A 25,204-nucleotide genomic window follows, 5' to 3' on the forward strand; every position below is an offset into this window, starting at 1 on the left:
CGTCCCCCCCCCCCCCCCCTATTTATCGGAGCGGGGCGCGGGCGGCGGCTCAGAAGCGGCGGCGGCGGCGGGCGGCAGCGGAGCCCCGGCCATGAACCCCAACTGCGCCCGCTGCGGGAAGATCGTGTACCCCACCGAGAAGGTCAACTGCCTCGACAAGGTGGGCACGGGGGGGGGGGGAGCACAAGGGGGGGGTCCCAGGGGGGGTATTTGCTCAGCCACGCTCCGTGCTGGACGCCCCCGGGGTTCCTGGTACCGGGGGGTGACGATCTGGGGATGGGGAGGGGGCGACCTGGATCCGGGGGGGGCTACCTGGATGGGGAGGGGGCGATCTGGATGGGGGGGGTCCGGGGGGGTGCAGTCCCGGCCGGGTGGGGAGCGGCAGCGGGGGCTGCCCCCCGGGAGCCGCATCTGGTTCGCGTTAACGCCGGATTTTTTTTGCTATTTTATGTGCTTTTTTAAAAAAAAAAGAATATATATATATATATGTTTTTTTTTTTTTTTGGTTATTTATTTATTTTAAGTCTCCGGTTCCGCTCGCTTCCTCCCGGCTCCGGGTTCCCCGTGGGGGTGCTTTAACCGCGACAACCCCCCCCCCCCCCCCCTTTGGGTGCTGTCGGGGTCTGGCCTCAAGGCTGGAGGAGGAAGAGGAGGAGGAGGAGGAAGAAGAGGAGGTCGAGCCTCGATCCCTCGCTGTCCTCCGGCTGCCACCGGGGCTCTGTGGCCCCCCCCCCACCCTGGGACCCCCCTCTCCTCCTCCTCCTCCTCCTCCTCCTCTTCCTCCTCCTCCTCCTGCCCCGGGCTTTTGGGACCATCCGAGCGGGGACTAAAAAAAGTAACTCCAAGAATGCAAAGATCTCAGCGGCGACATTCCTCAGCTCGGCAGACCCTATTCCTCGCATTTTTCAGGGATGATGTTGCCCCCCACCCTGCCCCCCCCTTCCTTCTTTGAGCTGGGAAGGGCTTCGTGCTCCGCTCTCAGCCCAGTGTCCCCCGGGGGGGGCTCCGAGGTGGGGATAACTGGAAGGGAATGGGGCTGGCACATCGCCTCTCCCTGTGCAGGCAGCCTCTGGCTTCTGTGCTACTTCTGAGCTGGCAATTGTGCTCTGCCATCAAGGCATGAGTAATGTGCGTCCTCGTACCGTGTCCTCGCTCCATGTATTCTAGCTCTTTTGGGGGCAAGCAGCCAGCTGTAGCAGTCACCCCCCTGCTTTTGGGGCCTCTGCTCCGAGTCCCCTCCTGCCCTACAGCACCCCCTAACAAAGCAGCTCCCCCATTGAGCTCCCCGTTAATCCTTCCTGGAGCACCCCTGGCTGCCGAAAAGCCCGGCTGCCTCCTGTGAGAGCCTGGGACAAGCAGTTTTATTAGCGTGGATGTCCCCCTTGCTTCGCTCTGCCCCGAGCAAAGTCTGAAGGGCAGCTCCGGGGCTGTTTGCACAAGGCTGGAGTTGGACCCAAGGCAGCAGGCGTGAAAAGCTCCTGTGAGGAGAGGTGTGCGAGGCTGCACGGAGGCTTTCCCTGGCTCTGTTGGCGTGCGACGGGCAGATGTTGTTTGATTTTGTCCCCGGTGTCTTGGTAGTGAGACCAGGAAGGGCAGCTCCCAGCTTCTCCTCTCAGGCTCGCAGCAAATGCGGAAAAAGTTGCTTCTCTGCTGGGCTTTAGAAAAGCGGCAGCCAGAGGGAGGCTGCGTGGGGCGAAGTTCTGCCTCTCCCCTTCCGATGTCGACACCCTGCGAGGGGTGAAGGCCCTGTGTGGGCACCGGGCAGTGCCCGTCCTTTTTCCCCTCACCCCATCCCACCACCGGGTGCTGTGCTGGGTGACTTTAAAACAAGCAGAAACCAGACTTTGCCCTTAATGTGTGAAACCTCATTATGAAAACCTCGTTAGGAGTGTCCCCAGCCCCGTTAGTCTCTCGTGATGGTGTCTCAATCCTCCGCCTCTCGGGTGGTGCCGGCTCCTGAGCTTGCTCCCGGGTGTGCTGCTGTGGTTTGCCTGCCGGGAGGATGCTCTGCAGCTGCAGCACGAGCTGCGAAATGGGTGCAGGACTGCGAAATGGGTTCAGGACTGCGAAATGGGTGCAGGACACCCTGGCTGTGAGCCCTGTCCCTTATCTGCCACAAGTGGCGGTGCTCAAAGCGCTGCGTGCCCGGAGAGCGCCCGGCCTGGATGGCAGCGGGTTGGTGCCGGTGGAGCCCGGCCTGCGGGCACGGCAAGCTGTGTGGTCGGACCTGGGGCCTGCTCCGGGTGCTCAGAGCATTTTAAGCTTGGATTTGGGTCGATGCTCCTGCAGAAAGCTCTCTGAAGCTTGTCCCCCTTCTCTGCGGTGGTGGAGGGAAGCCTCTGTGGGTGCTGGTCTTGTGCTGGCTGGAGGCCCTACAGCCTCCTCGTTGGGGCTGGTTGAGGTTCCTGGACCCAGTGATGATGCTGTTAGGGGCGAGATAATTCGGAGGCAGCGAGGTTCAGAGGTTGGGGGGGGTCTCCAGACACCCCAGCCTTCCCAGCACAGAGGCTGGGGGGGTCTCCAGGCACCCCAGCCTCTCCAGGGCCTTCAAAGGGCCCTGAGCTGCCTGTGGGGTGGCAATAACACAGCTGAAAGGCTGCAACTTTCCGGAGGCCTCAAAAACTCTGGGGCCTCAGCTGTTGATTTCTCTGTCCAGTCCGAAAGCTTTGAGAGGAGAGGGGAAGAAAAATCCCCTGTGGGCTAGATGCGAGCTAGGGGCAAGGCGCTGGCACAGAGCGACGCAGCCAGAGCCCCTCTAGCAGCAGGCTGTGGAGAAACTCGTGTAACTGGAGGAAAAGAACAAATATGTTGCTCTGAGCAACTGAAACGAGGCAGCAAATTGTCCTGCTCGGCTGAGTCATCGCCCGCCAGCGCGGCCGTGTTTGTGCTCGGGGTGTGGTACCTGGGCTTAGGTGGCACAAGGGCTTCGGCTGGGCTCTGTGCAGAGCGCCCAGCCGGCGCTGGAAAACGACTTTGGAGAAGCTGGAGGGTGGAAAAAGCTGAAGGTGGAAAGCGCAGCAGCTGCTGCCAGCTGTTCTCCCCGTGGCTGCTCAGCGTAGCCTGACTCAGAGCCCTGGCTGGCTCCCCGAGCTCCTTGATGAAGCAGCTCTGAGCGGGTCTCACCGGGCTCTCCCATCTCATCTGCTGTGTTTTTGTGTTTTTCCTGTGCTACAGCATCCTCCTTTTTTCATTAAAACTCCTCCTCTTTCGTCTTCCTTTTTACACTTCTGCTCACCTGCGCACAATGTTGGTTTGGGGGTGGCTCCCTCACCTGCGATGTGACACAACCCTAGGCCTGCTTTGCTTTAGAAACCACCTTTCCTTGCTTGCCAGTCTCTTTTCCTGAACTCAACCTGTTCCTGACCCAGCCTGCTCTCCCCATGGGGTGCCTGGCAAATATCTTATTGCCTGGGGAGACGTGCGTGGGGTCACCCAGCATCTCGGGGGGCTGTAGGGCTCCGTGAGGGCTGGGGTGAGCCACTGAGCCCACAGGAGGGTGGTGAGGACCTTTGGGACACCTGCGTTGGTCCCCTTGCTTCTCACGAGAACTTTTCCTTCGCTATCTTCATTTCCTTGGCTCAGCATCTCTGTGCAGCCTCACCTGACCTGCTCTTCTGGCTATCTCTTGGCTCACATCAGCAGAAAAACCCAAAGCGGTAACTTTGAAGCCTGCGAACCACAGCTGTTAACTCTGCTGACGGTCTCCCTTCTTGGATTTGGCCTAGCCCAGTGAATTCCCGATCTGGAGATAAGGCAGCGTGCTGCTGTAATGCTAAGCCATACGTGTTGCTGCCCTGGTGAGATAAGACACATTGGCAGAGGGGGGGATTTGCTTTGTCCTAAACTGCTAAGAGAATTGTCAGTCCCTGGGTCTTGCTGGGGTCGGGGATGTCAGCGCCGTCTCAGCTGAAGGAGCCCCTGAGTTTGAATTGTGCAGGGCAGGGCCACGTCCCATCGGAACAGCAATTCGCTCGTGCTAATGCTTCTCTCATCTGTTTGCAGTTCTGGCATAAAGCATGTTTCCACTGCGAGATCTGCAAGATGACCCTAAACATGAAAAACTACAAGGGCTACGAGAAGAAGCCGTATTGCAACGCGTGAGTATCCGCTGCCTCCTGGGGCTGTGCTGGGTCTGGGGGTGCTGAGGGGGTTGCTGGACCCTCCTCCCTCTCAAACACTGGGCTCAATGCCCTGAAATGTGGGGCACGGGGAGCCCCGACCTCGCTCGGCAGGAGGGGTCTTTCCCCAGTGCTCTGCAGCATTTCCTGGAAGTACAGATGAAGCTCTGACTGCAGAGGGATGCAGGATGGTTTGATGGGGTGACACAAGCTGGTTAAAGCCCCGTTAAGCTACCTTTGCCACCAGAAATGCCAGCTGATGGCCTCTGCTCCGAGTTCCAGACCAAGGGTGGATAAAATTCAGATGCAGGCAGGCGTTTACACAGAGCTGCTCTTAACCTGTGAGCCTCCATCCTTGGAAAGGGGGAGGAAACGGGAAGGTGCTTATGCCCCCAGCTGAATGCAGGTGCCTGGGGACAGAGAAATGGGGCACGGGGGTGTCACTGCAGCCTGTGGGGGGTGACAGCCCAGTGCCTTCACCCTCACCTGCTGCCACGTGCCTTGGGAGCAGCGTGTGGGGCAGGAGCAGCACAAGTGTCTGGCTGCACTGCTCCTCAGCTCCCTGCTTGTCTTTGGTGCTTGCTGGTCCCCATGATTGTTTTTTCTTCCCAAGAGAAGACCCTTGGCTGTGCGTGGTAGCGCTGACAAAGACTTTCTGAGCGCCAAGGGGTGACTCCAAGCCAGCGCTCCCTTCTGAGGCTGATTTTTTACTCGAGGAGGTCTTAAATGGGATGTGCAGCGCGCGGTTTGTTTAGGCAGGAAGCTTTGCATAAAAACATCAATGCTGCCTTTGTGTCGGGTTTTTAAAGTTCTCCTTAGTCAGTTCCTCTGCAGTTTATGATCACTGGAGGCAGGAGATTTAAGTGGTAGCCCAGCGTGCTCGTGTGTTGAAGTCCAACAGAGATAGCTCTCTGGGTTCCAGGGCTGGGTCATGGCAGCTAGTCCCTGCTCAGCCCGGAGGTAAGTAAAAGTGTGCTTGCTGTGCATGTTAATGTGGGTGAAGCACCTCTGCAGTAAGGTTTTTGTAGCAGCTTCTGATATATTAACAGGCCTGAGAAGGAAAATTAGATAATGTGACACTAAGCTCTCGTACAGCAGGTTCCGTTCGCAGAGTGCTTTAAAAACTGTAATCCTGACAACATCCTTGTAAGATGGGTATTAATCATCTTAATGCCTAAGAATGGAAAGGAGAAGCCATAAGTTCACCAATCAGTGGTGCTCTGGCAGAAAAACTTCCCCTTCAGCTCGGTTACTGCTGGCACCATGTGCTCGTGGTGGCTGTGACCCGTCCCTGGTGGGCAAACGGGATGGGGTGAGGCATGCGGCGTCCAAATCTGCTGGTAATGCTGTGTCCTGCGACCCTACCTCAAGTGGCAGTGGTGTGAAAAGCAGCAAATAACCCTCATTTTTGTAGTGGGGGCCCCTGGCACCAGCTCAGAACTCCTGCCTTAAAGGTGGAAGGAAAACCCCTGCAGTGATGGCACGGTGAGGGGGACTCTGAGCTGCTGGGGCTCCCCAGCGCCTGTTCTGTGGCTCTGCGGGTCCCCAAATCTGCTGTGGTGGGGGAGCAGCCAGGCTGGGGTCTGAGAGCTTGGGGGGCCTTGGTTTGCAGCGAGCAGCAGATCTCTGAGCCCCCCCGAGCTCTCCTCCTTGCCCTGAACCTCCTTGTCCTCCCCTGTGCCCCGAGGCCAGCGTTGGCAGCTCTGAGCCTGGCCACAAGCACGGCCCTGGGGTCCCTCCAGTGCTTTCTCCCTCCACGCTGCTGCAAGGGAAGTGGTATAATAATGGGAAATTCCTGAGATTCCAAGGAGTCTGCGCAACCCCGACCCATCTCAGCTTCTCACCCCCCTCTGCTCAGAGCTCCCTTTGATGCCGCTCGCTGCCTTAACCCTTCAGCAGCCTCCCTCCGGAGCTGCCTGGCTCGCCGCTACCCCCAAGGTGCTCAGATGGCGCATGGAAATCTGCCTTTGGTTCTCTTTTTCCTGCTTGGCCTGGCCATGGAGGGAACTGAGAGGAGCTGGGGTCTCCTGGCACGGCCCTCGCCCCCCCGGGCTGGGGGCTGCATGGGGTCAGCACCCATAGCGGGGTGCAGGGAGCTGCAGGGACAGGGCTTGTTCCCACCCAGCCCCTCCAGCTGGGACCCGTGGTGGCCTTGAATATCCTGGGGAGGAAGAAAGGGCTGGGCAAGGTGAACCCAGAGCTGCCCCCGAGGGTCTCATCCTTCCCACGGGGGCTGGGGGGGGGCAACATCTTCTGTCCCCGAGCAGCAGTGGGGGGGGGGGGGGGGGAAAGCAACATTAGTGCTGGCGGGGAGGAGGCTGTTCTTCTGAACGTGCCCTAGCACAGGGTCTCCTCTGTTCGAGCCGTGGCCGGCTGCCAAATTCCGAAGTTTCTTTCTTCAAGAGAGCAGGAGGAAGAGGGCCGGGCTTCCTCCCCGTGTGACGCTGCCCCAGCAGTAAATCTGTGTGCTGCCTTTCAGGGAGGTGGCTGGGAGCTCCCTGTGCCCACGGGGAGCTCTGGGGGATGTGACCAGGTCCTCAGCCTTCCCCTTGTGGCTTCAGCTGGGTGCTGGGGTGCCTGGCTGCTCCCTGGAAGCAGCTTTTGGGGATGGGTTCATCTTTTAATGGGAGTTTCTCTGCCTCCACCTCTTTCTGGATCAAGGTGGGGCTGTGTGCAGGCAGTGCGAGGCTTCTGAGAGTGGAGGGGAGGCTGTGTGGGTGTCCAGGGGACCGGCTGCTCCCAAATACACATCATATACAGGATGTAATTTCTGCAGCAATACCTACAGGATTTAAAAATCTGCAGCTGCGGGCACCAGGCTGCTGTCCTGTGGAGGCAGGGGAGGTTCCTCTGCTGTGCCCGGTGACGAGGTTGTTCTGCTCATCTCCCTCCAGAGGACGTCTAGACAAGGCAGGACTTCACGGCAGAGCTCTGGGCTCCCATGAATTCCTGCTGGAGTTAAAGCAATCGCTCTGGATGCGTCTCCGTGCTGGCATCCTGCCGCTGAAATGGGGCTGGGTGTGAATTTTGGGTGGGCAGGGAGCGAGTGGCCTTCCCCTGCCCCCTGGGACCTTGGCACAGCTCCGGCATCCTCTGCGGAGGCTCACACAGCCACGTGCTGCTGGCCAGACCCTGCTCGCCTCCGCCTAACCCCACTCACTATCTGGGGCAGAGCCCTGAAGGCAGGCGCTGTGCTGCTCCCCTCATTGGCAGGGGAAGGGGAAAACTGCTTTTTTTTAATTTTTTTTTATTTCCCCCCCTCTCCTCACAAAGGGGCTAAAGGCAACGCGAGGCTGCCAGAAATATCTCACGTAGGTGTGTCAGCAGGGTCCCCGTTCCCTCCATCTGCTGTGCTTGCGTGACTTCAGCGTCTCGGCGAGGAGGAGATGCCTTTCCCTGCAATAAACCACACCCGGCGGTGGCTGTCCTCCTCGTGCCGAGCGTGTCCTGGGGGGATCGGGGCCGTGGGGCCACAACGAGGGGATCGGGGCCGTGGGGTTGATGTGCCTCGTTGCCAGCCCCCGGCTCACCTAGCGAGGAGCATCGCTCGGGCACGAGCCCCAAACTTCTGATGGCGACCCGAGGAGCCTCCCTGGCAGATTTCTCCCCAGTAACTCGATCCTGGCCTTTCCATTTGGAGCGAGCTTCCCGATACCTCTGGGGCTCGCTTCTTGCTTGGAAAAAGTTAGCGAGCGGTGGGCAGAGCTGCTCCAAGTTCCCCAGCGAGCCAGGGATCTGTTCTTGGCACTCCTCGCCGCTCCATCTGGTAGCAGCCTACCACACTAATAAGTGATCCTCTGAGTTTAAGGGGGGGGTGCAGGAAGGGAAAGAGGAACAACTGTGCTGCTGGGACGCGGTCCAGGTGTTTGTCCGACGCTTTATTTGTGCCGAGTTTCGGGATGAGAATAACTGGCTTTCTGTCTGGGCGCGCACACTTTGTGCGCCGTGGGGCTCCGAGCAGGCACCGTGCGTTGTCCTGGTGCCTCCAGGACTGGGGAGAGGGGGGGCTCCTGGTGCAAATGTTGGTGAATCCTCTTTGGGGTGCAAAATTTGTCCCCTTTGGGGTGCGATGTCTGCTCTCTGGGAAGGGCAGCTGACTCCAGGTGCTCTCCGTGTACTTGGGATCGATGCAGGGACCTCTGGCAGCTGGTGTTATTGCTCCAGGCTTCCTGGTCAGTTCCTGGAAACCCAAAGTCCCTCCCCAGGGGCTCTGCTACCTTCCCCCTACCCCATCCTCTGCTGGTGCCTCCTCCATGGCCGGTGCCTGCCTTGCTCACATCAAACAGCGATGTCCCCGTGCACAAAACCCTCTGCAGAAGCAGGAGCTGGGCGCAGACCCCACGGTGCCTCCCGGCTCCCCCTGCCTTGCCGGATTTCTTCTCAATAGATCCCAGGGCATTGTCACCACCTGGTGCATGTGGGCTCCCTGCCTCCTGGAGCCTGGAGGGGGGGGAGATGTGCTCCAGCAAAGGTAGGAGCAGTGTCAATAGGACGCTGCCGTGTTGTTTGGGACAAAGCAGATGGCAGGTGAGCTCGTTCTCCGAGGAACATGATCCCATTACTCAGGGCATCTGTGATCCGGGGTCCTCCTCGTGCAGCAGGCGCCAGGCGGCTTCCCCGTGCCCCCAGTAGCAGCAACGCAGCTCACCCCACATTGGGGGGCTCGGGCAGAGCCCCTTGCCCTGCCCTGGGCAGGGGGCAGCACCCACAGAGCCCTTGGGGGGGGTTTTGGTTGAGGCTGCACCAAGGTCTGCCTGGCACAGAGCTCGCCCCGTGGGGTGGGGGCGGCTGTGGCTGGCTGTTGACTTTCCTGATCTTATTTATCCGAACTTATTTATCCACGCCTGGGGCCAAAAACCTGGTGGAAAAACACAGCACCGTTGTGACGCCTGCCCCGTTCCCATAAACAGCTCCTCTGAGCCCTGTCTGTAGTGTGGGGAGGGGGGGGTTGGACAGGCACTGCTCTGTTTTGGGGGCTCAGGGACGGGACGGGGGCAGCGTGGTGAGCGGGGCCGATTCCAAAAGTGACCGCTGGCTTCCCCGTGTGCTGCTGCTTTCACTTCAAACCTTTCCCTCGTGGCTCGAAGCAGGTTCCTGAAGCAGGCTGCTTTCTCTTCTGCTCTGCAACACCCTCTGCTACCTGCTGGCAGAGCCCCTGGGCGAGGGGGGGGGACAGTGCTGCGCCCTGCTCAGCACCTGGACAGCTGAGGGGAGCTGGGGGCGAGGGTTTTTTTTTTGTTTTTTTTTTTTTTCCTTCTGCCTCCCCCATCCTGGCAGCTGGACGGTGGGAATGGGAGCAGCAGAGCCCTGTGGGGTGGCGCTGAGCTCGCACACCCGCCTCGGGCAGGCTGCGAGCAGATGCTGGGGGGGAGGCGGCGGCTGCACACGTGGAGAGCTGGACCCAGCCATTTTGGCAGCCTCTTCCCTGAAAGTGCTGGGAGGAACCGAAATCTCCCCGCGCCGCCTTTCTCTTTCATGGGTGGGATGTTTGCAAGCCTTCTGCGAAGTGGCATGGTGCTGCTTTTCTTTTCTTTTTTTTAAAGAAGTAAAAAGTTTATATTTTTTTTTAAGCTTGTCCCCAGGAATCGGCGAGTCTTTGAAAGGCAGGATGTGAACTTAGAGCGTTCTGGCAAGGCAGGGTCTATTACTTCCTTTGTTTAACTCTTCTTTCCCAAAACCTCGAGGCAGCTGCACGGAGGCGGCCGTGGCCCCCGGGGGGGGGGAGTGGGGGCAGGTCTGTGGGTGGGGAAGGGGCTGCACGGCCTCACCCAGGGCAGCACCCGGCACGTCTGCCGAGGGCACTTGCGTGGTGCCTGCGCTTGAACGCAAGCCACAAAGCAGCTCTTGGAGCTGGGGAGGCTCTTGTAGACACCCAGCCATCTCCTGCTGGGGCCAAACACACGTCTGAGTCCTGCTGGAGGTGGCACAACCGTGTCCCAAAGCTCTCAGACCACTTTTTTTTCGGCTGGGAGGCAGGGAGCAGAGCGGAGCCTCTCAGGGAGGGCAGCTTTTAGGGGCGGCTGCTCCCAGGCACTAGGATGTGGTGGGGACCGCCAGCAGCCCAAAATTTGCACCGGTCCGGAGCTGAGGTCGCTGGCACACCCATCGCTGTGCTGGGTGCAGGAAGGGGAAGCTGCTGACGGGGTTGTCTGCCTCGGGGTCACGGGAAGCCAGGGCTGGAGCTGCTCAGTGCGTGGGAAAGGCTGTGCCCGGTGTGCTTGCACCAGGAGCTCCCTGGCTCAGCCCTGCTTTTGCTCGTGCAGCTCTTTGGGGGGGTTCTCGGGAAGAACCAGGGGAGCTTTGTGTCTCCCCAGGCTGTACAAGGGCCCTGTGGTGGCAGGGGGAGATGGCAAAGCCAGCTGGGGGAGGGCTGCTGAGCAGACGGACCCTTATCCCATGGTAATCCTACAGCCGCTGCAACCAGCGGGGTGAGCTTCCAGGTGCCTCGGAGCTAACGCACCCAAGCAGCCCCTAATGCAGGAGCCAGACAGCTCGATCTGGCTCGCAAAGACTCCCCTGACCTGATTTAACCATGCAGCACAAAATGCCTCGTGGCAGAGCTGGAGCAGCTTCGCTGGGAGGGCTTCACCAGGGGCTCGGTTGTTTCGTCCCCTCCCTGTGCACCCGCAGGTGAGAGCAGCCCCGTGCTTGTGCCAAACCAGGAGCAAAAACCGGGTGCTGTGGTTGTGCCAGCCAGGCACCTCTGCGTTAGCTCCCGTGGTGGTTTCTTCCTGACCCCCATTTGTTCCGGAAAGGCTCCTGGTTTTGTCTGATTGTCGTGTTCAGAGGCCCTGGAGCCCCGAGGGTTTTTCTGCTGGCCCTTCAGGGCTCAGTCGCCTTGGCTGCAGCGTCGATTCGAGTGACTTTTGCTCCTTGCGAGCTTCGCTGCCTGTTGGCTTAACTTCGGGAATGAGCTTCTGGGGAAGAGGCGAGGAGCAAAGGGCGTCAGGGCGGGCGTGCACGTGTTGGAGGAGGACGTGAAGGTGGTGGTGCTGGCGTGGAGCTGCTGGCAGCAGCTGGGCAAGCTCCTGCTGGCAAAAAGCCGCCTCCGTCAAGGACTCGGCAACCTCCGTGCGGCGCCAAGCCCGGTGGCGTTGGGGCTGCTGAAATTCCCCCTGGTTCCTGTTTTTTTTTTATTTTTATTTTTTTTGAAAGCCATTTTGTGCCTTCCTCGCTGGTCCCTGCTCGTGAGGATGCTCCTTTGGTGCACGCCTGGAGGCAGGCTGAGTGGTGACATGTTGGTGGCGCCTAGGGGAGGGCAGCAAGGACCCCCCCCCTGCTCTGCTCCCTCCTTTTGGGCCTGGTGATGGGGAGGGGGAGAAGCAGGACAGCGTGAGACCACCCCCCTGGGGAGGGCAGGACCAGTCCAGTCCCATCCTCAGCACCAGCCCCGTGGATCCCAGGGGAGCAGGCGCCCGGTTCCCACGCGCCCGCTGCCTCCCGCGCTCTCCCCGAACCCAAGGCAACTCGCTCGGTGCTTTCTCATTAAGATTTAATTTACTGCCGACTATTTCTGGGGCTGATTCTCATGCATATGAGATGGCTTTCCCCTCTCCGGCGTGTTGCGGGGATATGGGCGGCTGTGTTTGTGCTGGCTGAGCAGTGGGAAGCGCTGGCTTTGGCGGGGGGGCCGTCACCGCTCCTGAATCAGCAGCTCCTGGCCTGAAATTCCCAGAGGACTGAAATGCCTTTCCTTTACCCGGCGGATCTCACAAGCCACGCTTTGGGGAAAAACGATGCCTAATATTAAGGGAAATGGTTCAAGGTGTGCGTTCCTTCCCATGCCTCACATGGACAGGTCGCTGCTGCCTCCCCACAGCGGTCTGTCGGGGCTCAAGGCGCAGAGGAAGGCTGCCCCAAGCCTTGGGAGGGTTCCTCAAAATCTCACTGACAGAGGAGGAAACCTCATTCCAGCATAGTCCGTGCGGGCTGTGCCTATCTCTTCCTCTCCCTCCCCAGGCCCTGCAGCAGGGCACAGACTGCTGTGGGCACAGCGCTCCTGGAAATGCACGAAGCAGCAGCACTGTTGGCTGTCTTGCAGAAGATTTATTTATTTTTATATATTTTTTTGCCCTACAGCTGTGGCTTTTTGGTTTCTCTGAGCTCCGCGGGGATAGATTTGTGTCACTTGGTGCCCAGCCCTTGCAGTGCCTGGGGTTTCCTTCCTCCTGCCCTGGAGGCTGCTGCTCGGACTCGCCTTCGGAGCGATATTGGCATGCCCGGAGCATCGGATGCGGTTGCCATGGGAATGGGATGATTTAGGCTCACAGCACGGAGCTCACGGGCCGTGGCTGAGCCGTAAACGCAGCTCAGGCTCGCTGGTGTGCACAACTGGAACCGTGTGTGCCCTTCATGCAGCTCCGTGCCACTGTCTGGCGGTGCTGACAGCCTGTGGCTCCATCCCACGGCAGATCTGGGGCTGATCCGAAGGCCTGCTGGCATCAAGACCTCGTTTGCCAAATGGAGAATTAGCCGTCGGGGAGGGCGTTAGGGGTTTAGCTTCATTCGTGCTTAAAAAGTGGCTTTGTTCTCTTTGACCTCGGTGTGAGTCAGGCGGTGACTTCCAAGAAACCCAGGCGAGGGCTGCAGGACGTGAGTAACTGGGGTGAAACGAGCTGAGGCTCTCCCTGTCCCCCGGTGCCCCGTGAGCCCAGACAGTGCACTTATGGGGTTGGCACTGCCTGGTCCAAGGCCCGTTCTTGCTAACCAAAGGCTGGTGCCGTGTACGCAGGCACCCCCCCCTCCTTTTCAGCCTCCCAGGCTGCTCATCCCTTAGCAGCAGACAGCAGCTGGCGTGGATTTGGTCCCAATGCATCTGAGGTTGATTTGCTGCTTCTAAAATGTGGTCCGTGGGTGCAGCTCCGAGCAGTGGCCGTAGCAGGGCCTCTGGGTGGGTCCGGGCAGCACCCACCCCGATGTTCGCGCCGCTGATTTAGCTGCTGGGAGAGCAGAAGCGATGGCCAGAACGGCAAGAGCTCCGTTTCCACGTGAGCACTTAAGTAAATGGCAAAAACACACCCGGTTCTGCGGTGTCCATTGCTCCTGGTGAGCGCTGGGCCCTCGTGGAGGATCAGATTTTATTGTTACCGGAGTCTCAAGGCCGAAATTTCCCCGGGAAGCAGCGTGGAGAGGTTTGTACCCTGACACCGTACCCCGGCGTGAAGCCTTCCCGTGGCAGTTCCCAGCAGGAGTGGGGAACGGAGCCCCAGCACACGGTATTATATCCCCTCTAATCAGATTAATCTAAACAGAGATTAAAGTATATCCTCGAAGCAGTCGGTGATCTGCTGTCTAAAGCTGCTTCTTGTGCTTTTCGGTCTCTCCTGTCGCCAGACGTCTGCGGGGGGCTGTGTTAGGGTTGCTTTGGGCTCACTTGGCACGGGTCCGGCCTCACGGTGCTCGGTTGGGGGCTGGCTGGGACCTCGCTGAGGCCAGCAGGACAGCCGGGCTGCCGTGGTGCTGTGTTTTTGGAGGCTGCCCAGGTCTGTCCCCTGCTATCCCAGACGCTGCAGGGCTGGGGAGAGGGGGGCAGGCAGCGAGCTGCTGCTTGCTGAGTTGTCTTTTCCCCTTTCTGCAAACCACATCTGCATCTGCTTGGTTTCTGTGTGCACATGGAGGGTTCTCTTTATTTTTTCAGCGGGGCTCAGGAGGAGTCTATTTTTATTCTCGAGCTTCCTGCATTGCTGCTTTATGAGGTGTGTGTGCTGCTCTTGCAGGTCTGTGGCTGTGTCTGCTGCTGCCCTGCTCGGAGGCCAGCAGTTTTCAGACAGATTCCTCCCCCTGCAGCCGGCTTTCTGCTAACTTACCCTCAGCTGGCCACATTTTGGTTAGCCTCAGACAGAGGTGCTAATGCTGATTCTGTAAATAGATGATTGCTAACGCTGCAGCATGCAAGCTCCCGGAGTGCAGCCTGAGGCCTGAGACCCACAAAACGTCTCGTGGCCTGGGAAGGGGCAGGAGCCGTGGCTCCTGGAGCTTCCATAACCCTTGAGAGCTTGGTTCAGGCACCAGTTGGGCTGTGCTGGTGGAGGTGTGGGACCTGGAGGCTGCCCAGGCTGGGTTACAGCCCTGAGATTGGGGTCAGCACCGTGCTAAAAGCCTTCAAACCCACACGGGGAGCCAGGCACCATGCAGGCCTCTGTTACCCCAAGGAGCCTCTGTGGTGGGCGATGGCTCGGTTGCCCTTTTCAGGAGCTTCTAGCCCAGTTCTTGCATGTTTGAAAGTGAAACCAAGCTGAAGCACAGCTCTGTGGTAAACACAACCCAGGGCTGCTGCGGCCTGTGCCTCCCGGCCACAGCGCTGTGCTAGGAACTGGCTTCCTAAAACCCTTTCTGTGCCACCACGCCGGGAGTCCTGCTTTAAATCGTGCAAAAGGGAAACCTCCAGCCCTTTGTGAAGGCCGTTTTCCCCCTCCTTGCTCTCTGCTACTTGAGTTACAAACCCTAAGTGCTGCCGTGGGACGTCTTTGGTTTCCTTGCCGTCCCATGAGAGCAGTTTCCATCCGTTCAGCGTTGGGTTTCCTCCGTGGGCACTTCCCGGGGGGCTCGGTGCATGGAGCTTGACATGGGGGCGGCCAGCACTGAGCATCCTGCGGGTGTTCCTGTGCTGTAAAGCTTCCTCCGTGCCGCTCGTGGGCTGTGATTAGGGCAGGACGGTGGGGAGAGGGCATCCTGTGGTGTGCCTCACCACAAGGGCAGGACCAGCACCAGGACACTCATGCCGAAGCATCCTGCTGCCTCTCGGAGCCTGCTGCCAGGCTCTTTCCAAGCCTAATGAGGGATTTCACCCACTGAACACCCCCTCTTGCAGCACTGCTTTGCCTCCTGCTTTTTTTTCCACACCTCCCGGGGGTCTGGAGGTGGCCACGTGAAGGCTCCCGGTCTGCTCGGAGGGGCCTCGTAGCAACCTCCAGCGTTGGGATCAGATATTTTGCTTTCTGCCAGCCCCTGAGTTCTTCCAACTGCTGATTTATGTCCGCAGCGAGGGCTGTGTCTGCTCTTCAGAAACTGCTCCGTGGCACTTTCAGAATAATCGCTGCTGGGCTCGCAGCCAGGCCGCGGCGGAGGTCTCCTGCCTCCTGCTCCCATTTCAGGCGTGCCCTGAGCGTTCCCCGAGCACGCAGAAGTGGAGTAGATAAGAAGCACAGCCCGTGCCCCCGGGACAGGCAGGGTTGTGCTGACATGGTTTATGCCGGGGCTGCGATGCTCTGCAGTCAGCAGGCCGTGATGTGAGGGTAAAATGTCTGTGACTTGGGTAAAATCAGCAAGTGAAGTCACCCTCCTCCCTCTGACCCTTCCCGACAGAAATGGTGAAGCAGAAGCAAAGTCTTGTTGTAAAACCAGGGCGTTCGTAGCATTTACTTGGCCTGATGTTACCCTGAGGACTGGTTAATGAAAAATTGAAGGTCTCGATGGAGATGTGCTAAGGTCTGTCCAGAAACCAGAACGCTACAGCCCTGGAAAGCCATCCCCCTCTATGGGGGAGGAAATCCTCCCCTTCCCCTTTCCCTGATAAAGCTGCTGATGGACTTTAGCTGCAGTTATCATGAGAAACGTGCCTGCTTCGGGGTGCAGGGCAGCACACCCAGTGCCATCGCCGCTGTCCCGTGGCCGTGGCCCCGTGTCGGAGCTCTCATGGGGTCGGGGGGGGGGGGGTGAAGGTGGCCTGCAGGAGCACCGTGGGTTAACGATCTGCTTTAACGATCTGCTTTAACGATCTGCTTTCCCTCCCCAGACACTACCCGAAGCAGTCCTTCACCATGGTGGCAGACACTCCCGAGAACCTGCGCCTGAAGCAGCAGAGCGAGCTGCAGAGCCAGGTGAGCGCGCTGGTGCTTCCCCAACGCCCTTGCACAGCAATTTTGGGGCTGGGCTCCTCTTCTCGTGTCTCACCCATCTGAGCTTTTGCTGTTCTGTTCCTCCCTGGTGGTGGGAAGGGTCCGGCCCACGGTCTGCCTCTCCTGCTCACGTCCATGTCTTGCAATGTTTTTTTTTTCCCTCCTGGCACCCAGCAATGCAATCAGGTGAAATGGCAAATGGCCTCACCTGGACAGGCTCTGTAGGCGAGTATTTCAGGTAAACCCAGGTGTTGTAGGGCTGGAAAGTGCTGGCAAGCAGAAATAAACAGATAGAAGGGATAAGGACTGGCACAGACCAAGATCTCTTTCTCCAGAGGGAAGAGAGGAGCCTGTCTGAGAGGGGTGTTGTCCAGGCGCGTCCTGTTTTGTACCCTCGAGGTGTCCCTGGGTCAGCAGAAGTCCCCAGCCCTGACGCACAGCTCTGGGCTGGGTGCTCACCCTGATAACTTCTGGTGGTGCAGGGGGAGCTGCTCGGCTCTTGGGGGGGCGCAGGAGCAATCTGCTTTCCTGCCTACTCCAGGGCACTGAGGATATGAGAGGGAGCTGCGAGTGATGCTGCTGCAAAGAAGCTTTTTTTAGGGCAAGATCAGCGCAGGACAGGTGGCCTTGGTGGATGGCCTCTCTTTGTGAGACTTCACTGCACCCAGAATTGGCGTTCGTGGGGCACGGCTGAGCCCAAAGCACCCGACGTGGTCCTGAGCTGTGGTCGTGAGCTTTGTTGTACAGCTGCAATGTGTGCTCGGAGTACGCTGCAGTGGAAGAAAACGCATCCGGGGGCAATTCTGGCTTGAGTCACAGCCTCTGAGGAGAACACAGGATGTGGCAACCGTTCTGGGAATCCATTTAATTATTTTTCCTTCAATGGGAAGGGGCAAAAAGACTGCCCGGAGAGCTGTCAGCAAGGCGTGTTGGCTCAGCTTGGTGTGCCAGCAGTGCCGGTCCACAGAAGGTTTGGACAGAGGGTGGACGGCACAGGATTTGCCCTGGCGGTGGGCTCAGGGTGAGCAGACATCTGGGATCAACGCGTTCCTCTCCCGGCTGTGCTCTGAAGGACACGGCGACCTTCCTTTCTTCCCGATTAGCCTGGGAGTGCCAGGAGCTGAAAAAAAAAAAAAAAGCAAACTGCTCGGGCGTGCTTCCTGCTGGAGGAGGGGGAAATTGGGACCTCACCTGTTAGCAGCCAGAGCTGGCGGTGCCCACACAGCCAGCACCGAGTTTTGAAACCTCTGCTTTGGCAAGCTCTGCTCCTCGGAGCGGGTTGCCCAACAGCTCCTGGCTTGCACAAACGTGGTTTGGCTCGAGCAGGGAGCCAGAGCTCAGCCCCGGGCTTGCTTTGTGCTTCACGGAGCTGCTAAGGGGACACGGCTGCTTTTCCATGGTAACAATCAAGATAAGGCTGTACCAAATGCTCTGGAGTATCCAGTGCTGTTTTTACAATGAACTCAGGCTCTTCATTAGTTCTTGCTTATTAAAGGAGACCCCAGGGAGGGCGGCAGCGTGCTCTGCACTGCCGGGGCTTTTCTGTAGCTTGCTGGGACTTTCAGCTCCTTGCGGTGCGTGCTGTGCTGGAAGCAAAACTAGGTTTCTCTCCTCTCCGTGAGGTTGTTGCAGGGTCTTACTCACCCCATTTCCCTGTTAACCAAGTGTCTGGGGAGCCGTGCAGAGACCCAGACATCCGTGCCCGACTGGAGCAGCCGCCCAGGAGCAGGGGAGGTTCCAGGGACAGTGCCCTGAGAAGGGGGAGCCCCCATGGAGCTGCATCCCCATCCTACACAGCACCAAAAGGACGCCGACCAGCACGGCGGCTTCCAGTGCATCGTCTGCGTGGCCCCTTTTAAAGGAAGGGGCTGGAACAGACATTTTACACCAACTTCAAGATCCCAAGTGCTTGGCAACTGCTGTTCCTTGTGGGAGGTGCAGCAGAGCTCCGAGCACGGCTCTCGGCAGCGCTGTGACGGGGACAGCTTCCTTGGGGACACTGCCACGGGGCCAAGGGACTGAGAAACGGGTGCAGGAGGTGCCAGAGCACTCGAGGAGGTGCCAGCTGCTGGCCCTGCTCCCCTCGAGCTGCCTGGCAAAGCCACAGGCAGGAGCAGGGCTCAGGAACCTGGCTGCACGTGAACAGCAGAGGGGCTGGGATGCAGGCAGGGTGTTGAAGCCCCTTGGACACCAGCACCACACATTTTCGGTGCTGGTCTCACATGGGGATGTGCTGAAAATACGATTTGTGTGAGCAGGAGGGAGAGGAGGCTGTGCAGCGGGCACAGGCAGCCCAGGAGGAGGGGATGGGGACAGGGACGGAGGTGACAGTGGGAGATGGCACCGACAAATCAGGTGGAAACTGCCTCAGCCCTGCAGGGAGGAGAGATCCTGAATCACTTCAGATAAGATCTTAATTCCTCCCTGCCTTTGTTCTGCCTACAAAGGGAGTCTCCTATTTTCCAAGAGGCAAACGTTTTTTGTGTTTCTTGAAGCACTCCAGCTAAAATGCAGCCAATCCTCTTTCATTGACAGCCTCTCGGTGGTAACTGCAGGAGCTGGGCAAACCCTCCAGGACCAGCAAAGGTCACCTCCAGCCCCTCCAGGGCAGGCAGCAGGGCTCAGCCCTGCAAACTGGAGCTGGTAGCTGACACAGGAGAGGCTTGCAAAGAGCTTGCTGGCTGTGCTGTGCTGACAGCCTCGCAGGGAGGCTTTTGTGCTGCAGGTTGCCGGTTCAAATGCCACCTGAGAGGTTCAAATGCCACCCCAAAAGTGCATCCTGGCTAACGCTGCTGGGGCAGGCAAGGGCTCTGTACGCAGGTGTAGTGGTAAAATCCCTGGTGGAGCGAGGTCAGGGTTATGTGAACAGCCACACCTCGCCTCCACGCCAGCATTTACAGCCAAACTCAGCCCTCATCACATCCCTGCAGAGCTGCCGTGGCTGGGAGCTGCTTTAGGGTAAGGAAATTTGTGGGGCTGTGTCCTCCGCAGGGGGTTCTGACTGCAGGAGCAAAAAAAAACCCCTGCTCCCCAGCAGCTTCGCCCTTCCTGCAGAGCTGCTGTGCTTGCGGGTGTCCCCGAGGAGCTCGATCCACCCAAAACGCTCCCGTCCCACCCTGGTGGGGCTGGAGGAGCCACCGCACGCACGGGGTGGTGTCAGGACAGCTTTGTGGAGCTGGAGCAGCTTCGTGCACGTCCCCGTGCCCTCTGTTTGTGTGCCGAGAGGGCGTCTTCTGTTCCGGTCACTGGCAGACGCTGGATAATAATACCTCCCGCAGCTAAATAAGTCCCCAAAGTGACAGCTTTTACGCCTGCAGCCTCCTCTCGCAGCCCACGTGCGGCAAGAAAATTGCAGGGTTGCCGTTCTGTGGCTCCTCTCAAACTCCTCAAATTGGGAGCTCCGGAGGCAGCTTTTCCTGCCCGAGGGTGGAGGTTGTGGGGGTGTGGGAGGCAGGTAGCCCTCCTGTCCCCTCCTGTCCCCTCCTGTCCCCAGCGTTTCCTTCCTGCAGCAGCACGGCTGGCACCTCGGGGAGCTGCTGGCAGCGACGGGGACGTGGGCGCTGGTTTAATTTGCTTGAGCTGGGACCCACGAGGGGCTGCAAGAAGCCTTCCTCTAGCTCCTACAGGGACCTTAGCGTGGATTCTGTTTTATTATGGGGCGAGGCGGGGGTGTGGGTCTGGAAGTCCCGTGGTCCTGGCCCTTTCTGTGTCACTGGGCTCTTAAATACAGCCCCTGGATGAGAGGCAGCTCTGAGCCGGGGTGCTGGCAGCAAGCAGGAGCAGGCGGAGGGGTCGGCCCCCTGCATTTATCTCCCTCCATCACCCAGGGTCACTTGGGCTCGAGATTTTGAGGGATGGAGGGGAGAAGGATGCCAGACACGTGGCCGTGCTCTGCGTGGCCAGGCTGCAAAGGGGGGGGTCCCTCTGCCTCTCGTCCATCTGCCCTGCAGCGGGTACCCAAATCTGGCCCAGCCCGGCACAGACAGCGATGCTGCCCATATAAGGGCAGGGAGCAGCAGAAAATCGCCGTTTCTGAGCACTTCCTCCCTCCTTTCCGGCCGTGGCTGCGGCCCCGCAGGACCTGGCCGTGCTGCAGCAGAGCCAGGAAGGGCAGCGGCTCCCCCCTGCCCCCTGCTCTTCCTCTCCTGCTCCTGGCGCTGTCCCCAGTGCTCGGACCTGGTGGCACGGAGCCCAGCTCCTGGGATAACCTGCCCCAGGGACCAGCATCAGGCACCCCCCGTGCATGGGGTGAGATTTGGGGGGGTTGGTGCTGCTCTGAGCGGCATCCCCAGCACGATGGCAGGGACGGCATCCCACGGGCAGGCTGCAGAGATCCAAAAGAAAAGAGCCTGGATGAAAAGCAGCACGGATAAAGGACGAACGCAGCCCCCTGGGGCTGGCAATTTCACCCCTCCTGCCCCCTCTCCGGGGGTCCCCGGGGCTCTGTAGCAGCTCCCTTAACCTCTGGCTCCTTGTGCCTGGTGCTCAGCACCGTGGTGCTGCTGCTTCCCTCCTCATCGTGTTCGAGATGGGTTCCTCACCCCAGCCAGGGAAGTTTTACTCCTCTTCTCGCTGCTTTCAAGCCAGCAGAAGCTTCTGCCTTGAAATCAGTCTCCTGCGTTCCTCTCTGATGTGCTTTGGCATCTTGGTTTCATTAATATCCTCCCCGGGTAGGCACCGCAGCCTGGTTCATTAAACCTTTGCCTTCTAACGTCACTTCTGAGCTGGAAATCTAACCTGACTCGTGGCTCAGACCATCCCTGCCGTGGCTCTGAAGCGGGGGCAGAGGCTCTGACGAGCTTCCAAAGCTTTGATTTCTCCTGGCTTGTGGGATAAGGACGTGTTTGGTGCCCTGGAGCAGGGGCTGGGGCGTCTCCTTTTCCCTGGCATCTCCTTTTCCCTCGCCTCCTGCCTGGTTTTGCCCCCCTCTCCAGGTGGGGGCCCGCTCTGTGCCCCCCACGGGGGTGAAAGCTGTGGGGTCTGACCCCTGCGCGTCCCCTCTGGAGCTGGTGGGGCCTCTCCTGCGAGGTGCTCCCAGACCCAGCGGGATGCAACCCAGTGAGGCTTGGGGCAGCGCCTCCGTGGCAGCGTTTTGGGGAAGAAATCAGCGTTATCATGCCTCCCCCATGGCGCTGCCTCCCAGCCTTATCTCGGAGCCACGTGTGCCTGTGGGGCCGACCCGCAGGCTCGGCTCTGCTCCTACACACTCCTTTGTGGGGCCAGCCCAGCTTCCCAGCTGTCTGTCCGTCCATCCGTCTGTCTGTGGCAGGCAGCCACCCCCCTGCAGGACGGGGAGGATTGCAGGAAGCCGGCCACACACACACCAGTCTGTGCCTGACCCTACTGGGACCAGCACTTGCCCGGGGAGCAGCGGCTCTGCTCCCTCCCAGCCCTCTCCATCAGGCTCCGCGCCCTCATCTCAGCCCAGCATCGCTCACACACCACCAGGCTGCTCTGCCCCCCTTGCAGGGGTGGCGAGAGGTTTATTCCTCCTGCCCCGGAGGCGGAGGTGACCTTTTTGCTCCAGCCACAACCCGCGGCACGCAGGGTGAGCCGAGCACCCGGCTGCTGGGGGCCTGGATGGCAGCAAAACCGCTGGTCGGAGCTGGCCAAGCAGCTGCTCGGCGTTTCCTTCCCTTTCGGAGCAATCGAGGCAGCGGTTGGCTTTGGGCATCCGCAGAAGGTGCTTCTGCTTCCGCAGCAGTGGGGCGAGGGCGCAGCGACACCCGGGGCCGGGGCGCTGCGTCGGCTCCGTGCCGCAGGACAGCTGGAAGCCTGGGTCCTAAAGATGTGTAAAGCTGTCTAAAATAAATTAAAAAAAAAAAGGGGAGCAAGTAAAAACGGGACTTTTCAGCTCCTGGGTGTGATGGGAGAGATGCTGACGTCAGTGTCTGGCAGACAGAAAGGAGGATGTTTGTGTGCTGCTGGCCTCCGTCCCCACGCCCTGCCTCGGCTGTAGCCGTGCTGGGTCGATTCCAGAGGCTGCTGAACGTCCCCGGCACAGAGCTGCTCTCCTATGGGCGTAGCTCACAAAATCCTTGGGGCTCCCAAGCAGGCGGATCGCCACAGATGAGGTGATCTGTGCTGTGTGACTTGTGCTCTGCGAGGCCACGGGGGGAATTCAGCCTAAATCCAAATCACCCCGGCCCCTGCTGAAGGAGAAAGCAGAGCAGTCGGTGCATGGGAAGCTGTTGGTGTGCCTCGGCTCCTGGCAGTGCCCCGATTTCCTATTACTGGGTACATGAGGGGGTCTCCAGAGCAAGCCAGAGGCCCAGCTACAAAGCTGCTGCTTGTCACGAAGAGCGTGGGTCACGGCGAGGTCCTGTCCTGCTGAACACAGCTGCTGCGTGCGCTGGGTTTCCCCCATGGCTAAATCTGTTGTGTTTTTTTTTTTTCTCCATTCCGCCCAGATTCGCTACAAGGAGGAGTTTGAGAAGAACAAGGGAAAAGGCTTCAGCGTGGTGGCTGACACCCCGGAGCTGCAGAGAATCAAAAAGACTCAGGATCAGATCAGCAACGTGAGTAGCCTCTGATCTCCGCGCCCGGCGCCGCTGCCGAGGAGTCCGGGGGGAGCTGCATGGGGGGGGGAGCACGGAGCTGCTCACACACACACGGGGCTGTGTCGACCTTAAAGCCTGCCTCGTCTGGGCTCCGTGCATCCCTTTTACACATTTCCCAGCTCCTCCATCCTGCGAAGGCTGGAGCTGGTGGCTGAGGCTGTCGCCGTACCCAAAGAGGTACCAAGCCCTTCGCATCCACCCGGCTGCTCACATGTTGGTGGCAAACAGCAGCAGGTCCCCCTCCTGTCACCGTCCTGCCTTGGTGCCGACACGGGGGGGGGGGTTCTGAGGGCAGCATCTCCGTCCTCGCTCAGCCTCCTGGAAGCTGAGCTCCCTCCTGGGTCTGCGAGGGACCCCGCTCCCTTCCGAAAGGAGCAGCCCCGTGTCCGAGGTGGGGGGCAGCTGGCCCCGCAGGTTGTGCTGCGTCCTGCACCCTCCATCCACATCCAGCTGCTGGTTCTTTTAGGAGGTGATAAGATGGGCATGGAGGGATGGATGGAGGGATGGATGGATGGAGGGATGGATGCTGCCATGGGGAGAGGAGGATGCGCTCCTGTAGCTGCTGCCTGGGAGCTTCTCCCCTTCCCAAGCTCAGCCCTGTACTGCAGGCGTTGTGGCAAGGGAGCTCAGAAGCCTTCAGCAGCGTGCCGAGGGTTAATTCACCTTTCCCTGATAGTGAAAGTCGAGTTTGTTCCTTATCAAACCGCCCGGGAGCTGTTGCAAAACCCGGCCTAGCAGCAGGCAGGGCTGGGGGCTGGCTCCTCGCTCAGATGCCCCCGGAGATGCAGCCGAGCAGGAGAAACCTCTCGGGTTTGGGTTTCCCCTCAGGAGCTCCCTGCCCCCTTTTGGGGTCTGCGGTGCCCAGAGCAGGACCTGGTGGGACCAAGCTTGGAAGCGGGGCAGGCACCAAGCTCCCCCCAGCCCCAGCACCCAGCCCACCTCCTCCTTCCCCACAGCCCCCCCGGGCACGACGTGCGCTCTGCCTTTGCCCCAGCTCTGGGGTGCAGCCCGGGGAGCTCCTCCATCCTTACCAAGTGCCTGCCTCGGGGACAAGGCCGTGGTGGGAGCTGCTGGCTGCCCCCAAGGGAAGCAGGATCCGGGCTTGCAACAGGGCACAGGGGGAAGGTTTTGTGCCTGCGCCCCACGAGGGAGCGTGCTCGAAGGAGCCCCACGCGTGCACAAACACAGCAATGCCCGGCGGGGTGGGAGGGGGTTGTTTATTCCCTCGCTTTTTGATCTCATTGTGCAGTTCTCTGGCAAGCTCCGTGCTGGCTCCCTGGGGAGCTGCAGGGTGCTATCCGTGCTCGGACCCCCCCCTTTGAACCCCGAGGGGCTGCTCAGCCCCCTCCCGGCCACGGAGCCATCCTGAGCTGCTTCCCCGGGGACCACTGGCTGCCAGCCTGGGGTGGCAGTGACCCACTTAGCGCAGGCGTGGGAACAGCCCCGCTGCCTGCACAAAGCCCAGCCCCGCAGGCAGGGTTTTAATCCAAAGGGTGAGCGAGCAGCAGGGCTCACAGGGGACACAGCAGCAACGTCTCTGCAGCACGGTGCCCCACGACACCCTCTGCACGTCGGGAAGCCTCAAAATGGGGCTGTGCAAAGGCTGAGCCCCTGCCTCTGAAGGTGCTGTCCCAAAGGTGGCCCTGCAGCGTTCCCCTTCCCCGGGGAGCGACTCCTCCAGGCTTTGCTCCCCCCTGCACCAGGAGCCCGTGGTGCCCTTCTGTAACTGTTTAACCAGCAGGCAAATGGGCTCCAGGTGCCTTCCAGGGCAGTGCATTCAGGGTATTCATTAACACACCTGGCCATTATTTGGTTTCCTAGGCTCGTGGGTTAACCCTTTCCTTTTTTTTGGTGAGGTTTGGTGGGATCTGCTGGGCCTCCTGCACTGGGAGAGCCTGGGGGGGTTTTTGGTTAGAGCCACCTGGGAGCAGGTTTGAGGAGCACCACAGGCTGCACCTGGCCGTGGGTTGGGGATTTGCACAACTGGCACAGTGTGTGCGGGGCGAAATTCCTAAAACTCCACGCTCCTGTGGTGTAGGGGTTTGGGAGCCTGGCCCTGAATTTCGCTCACACCTGAAAACTTGAAATATCCCACCCTGGGGATCCTGAAAGCTCCTTTCTCTGGGCAGAGAGGGGGGAGCCTCCCGGTGTCTGCTGCAGTCACTGGGGGACCAAGGCCAGCACAGGAGCAGCGCTGCAGAGCTGCCCAGGCTGCGCTCTGACCTCTTCTGTCCCTTCCACCCCTGCAGATAAAATACCACGAAGAGTTTGAGAGGAGCAGGATGGGCCCCAGCCCCAGCGAGGGTGCCGAGATGGAGCGCAGGAACTCGCAGGAAAGCACCAATTACCGCAGACCCGCAGAGCAGCAGCAGCAGCCGTCTCATCACGTCCAGCCCAGCAACCCAGGTAGGGCGCAGGGCTCCGCCAAGGGCTGGCAGCTCTGCTCCGCTCCCCTCCAGCCCTGTCGGCTGCTAGAGCCTTGCACGCCCTCGCTGGGGAGCTTCGTGTGCCCCCCCCGAAGCCCAGCGCCCAGCCACAGCTCTGCCTGACATCCCCAATCCTTCCTTCCCAGTCTACCAGCAGCAGCAGCAGCAGCAGCAGCTGTCGTCTCAGTCCTACGGCTACAAGGAGCCCGCGGCACCGGCCTCCACGCAGCGCAATGCTCCTTCTGGAGGGGGGGTGAGTACAC

At 59.8% G+C, this 25,204-nt stretch overlaps 1 protein-coding gene and 1 long non-coding RNA gene across 2 annotated transcripts in view; both read left to right on the top strand.

Moving 5' to 3' along the window:
- LASP1 (LIM and SH3 protein 1) overlaps nt 1-25,204 on the top strand; it is a 27,593-nt gene continuing 2,389 nt past the window's right edge. Inside the window, exons 1-6 of the mRNA XM_068660853.1 lie at nt 1-160; nt 4,003-4,097; nt 15,853-15,937; nt 22,366-22,473; nt 24,765-24,921; nt 25,088-25,194. Of these exons, the coding sequence (XP_068516954.1) occupies nt 92-160; nt 4,003-4,097; nt 15,853-15,937; nt 22,366-22,473; nt 24,765-24,921; nt 25,088-25,194 (621 nt within the window). The 5' untranslated portion in view covers nt 1-91. The remainder of the gene's footprint in view (nt 161-4,002; nt 4,098-15,852; nt 15,938-22,365; nt 22,474-24,764; nt 24,922-25,087; nt 25,195-25,204) is intronic.
- LOC137844467 (uncharacterized) lies at nt 22,497-23,830 on the top strand. Its single transcript, XR_011089916.1, has 2 exons — nt 22,497-23,391; nt 23,427-23,830. It is a non-coding gene; the product is annotated as an uncharacterized lncRNA (long non-coding RNA).

Source organism: Anas acuta, chromosome 25 (assembly GCF_963932015.1).
Source record: "Anas acuta chromosome 25, bAnaAcu1.1, whole genome shotgun sequence".
NCBI classification, from domain to species: domain Eukaryota; kingdom Metazoa; phylum Chordata; class Aves; order Anseriformes; family Anatidae; genus Anas; species Anas acuta.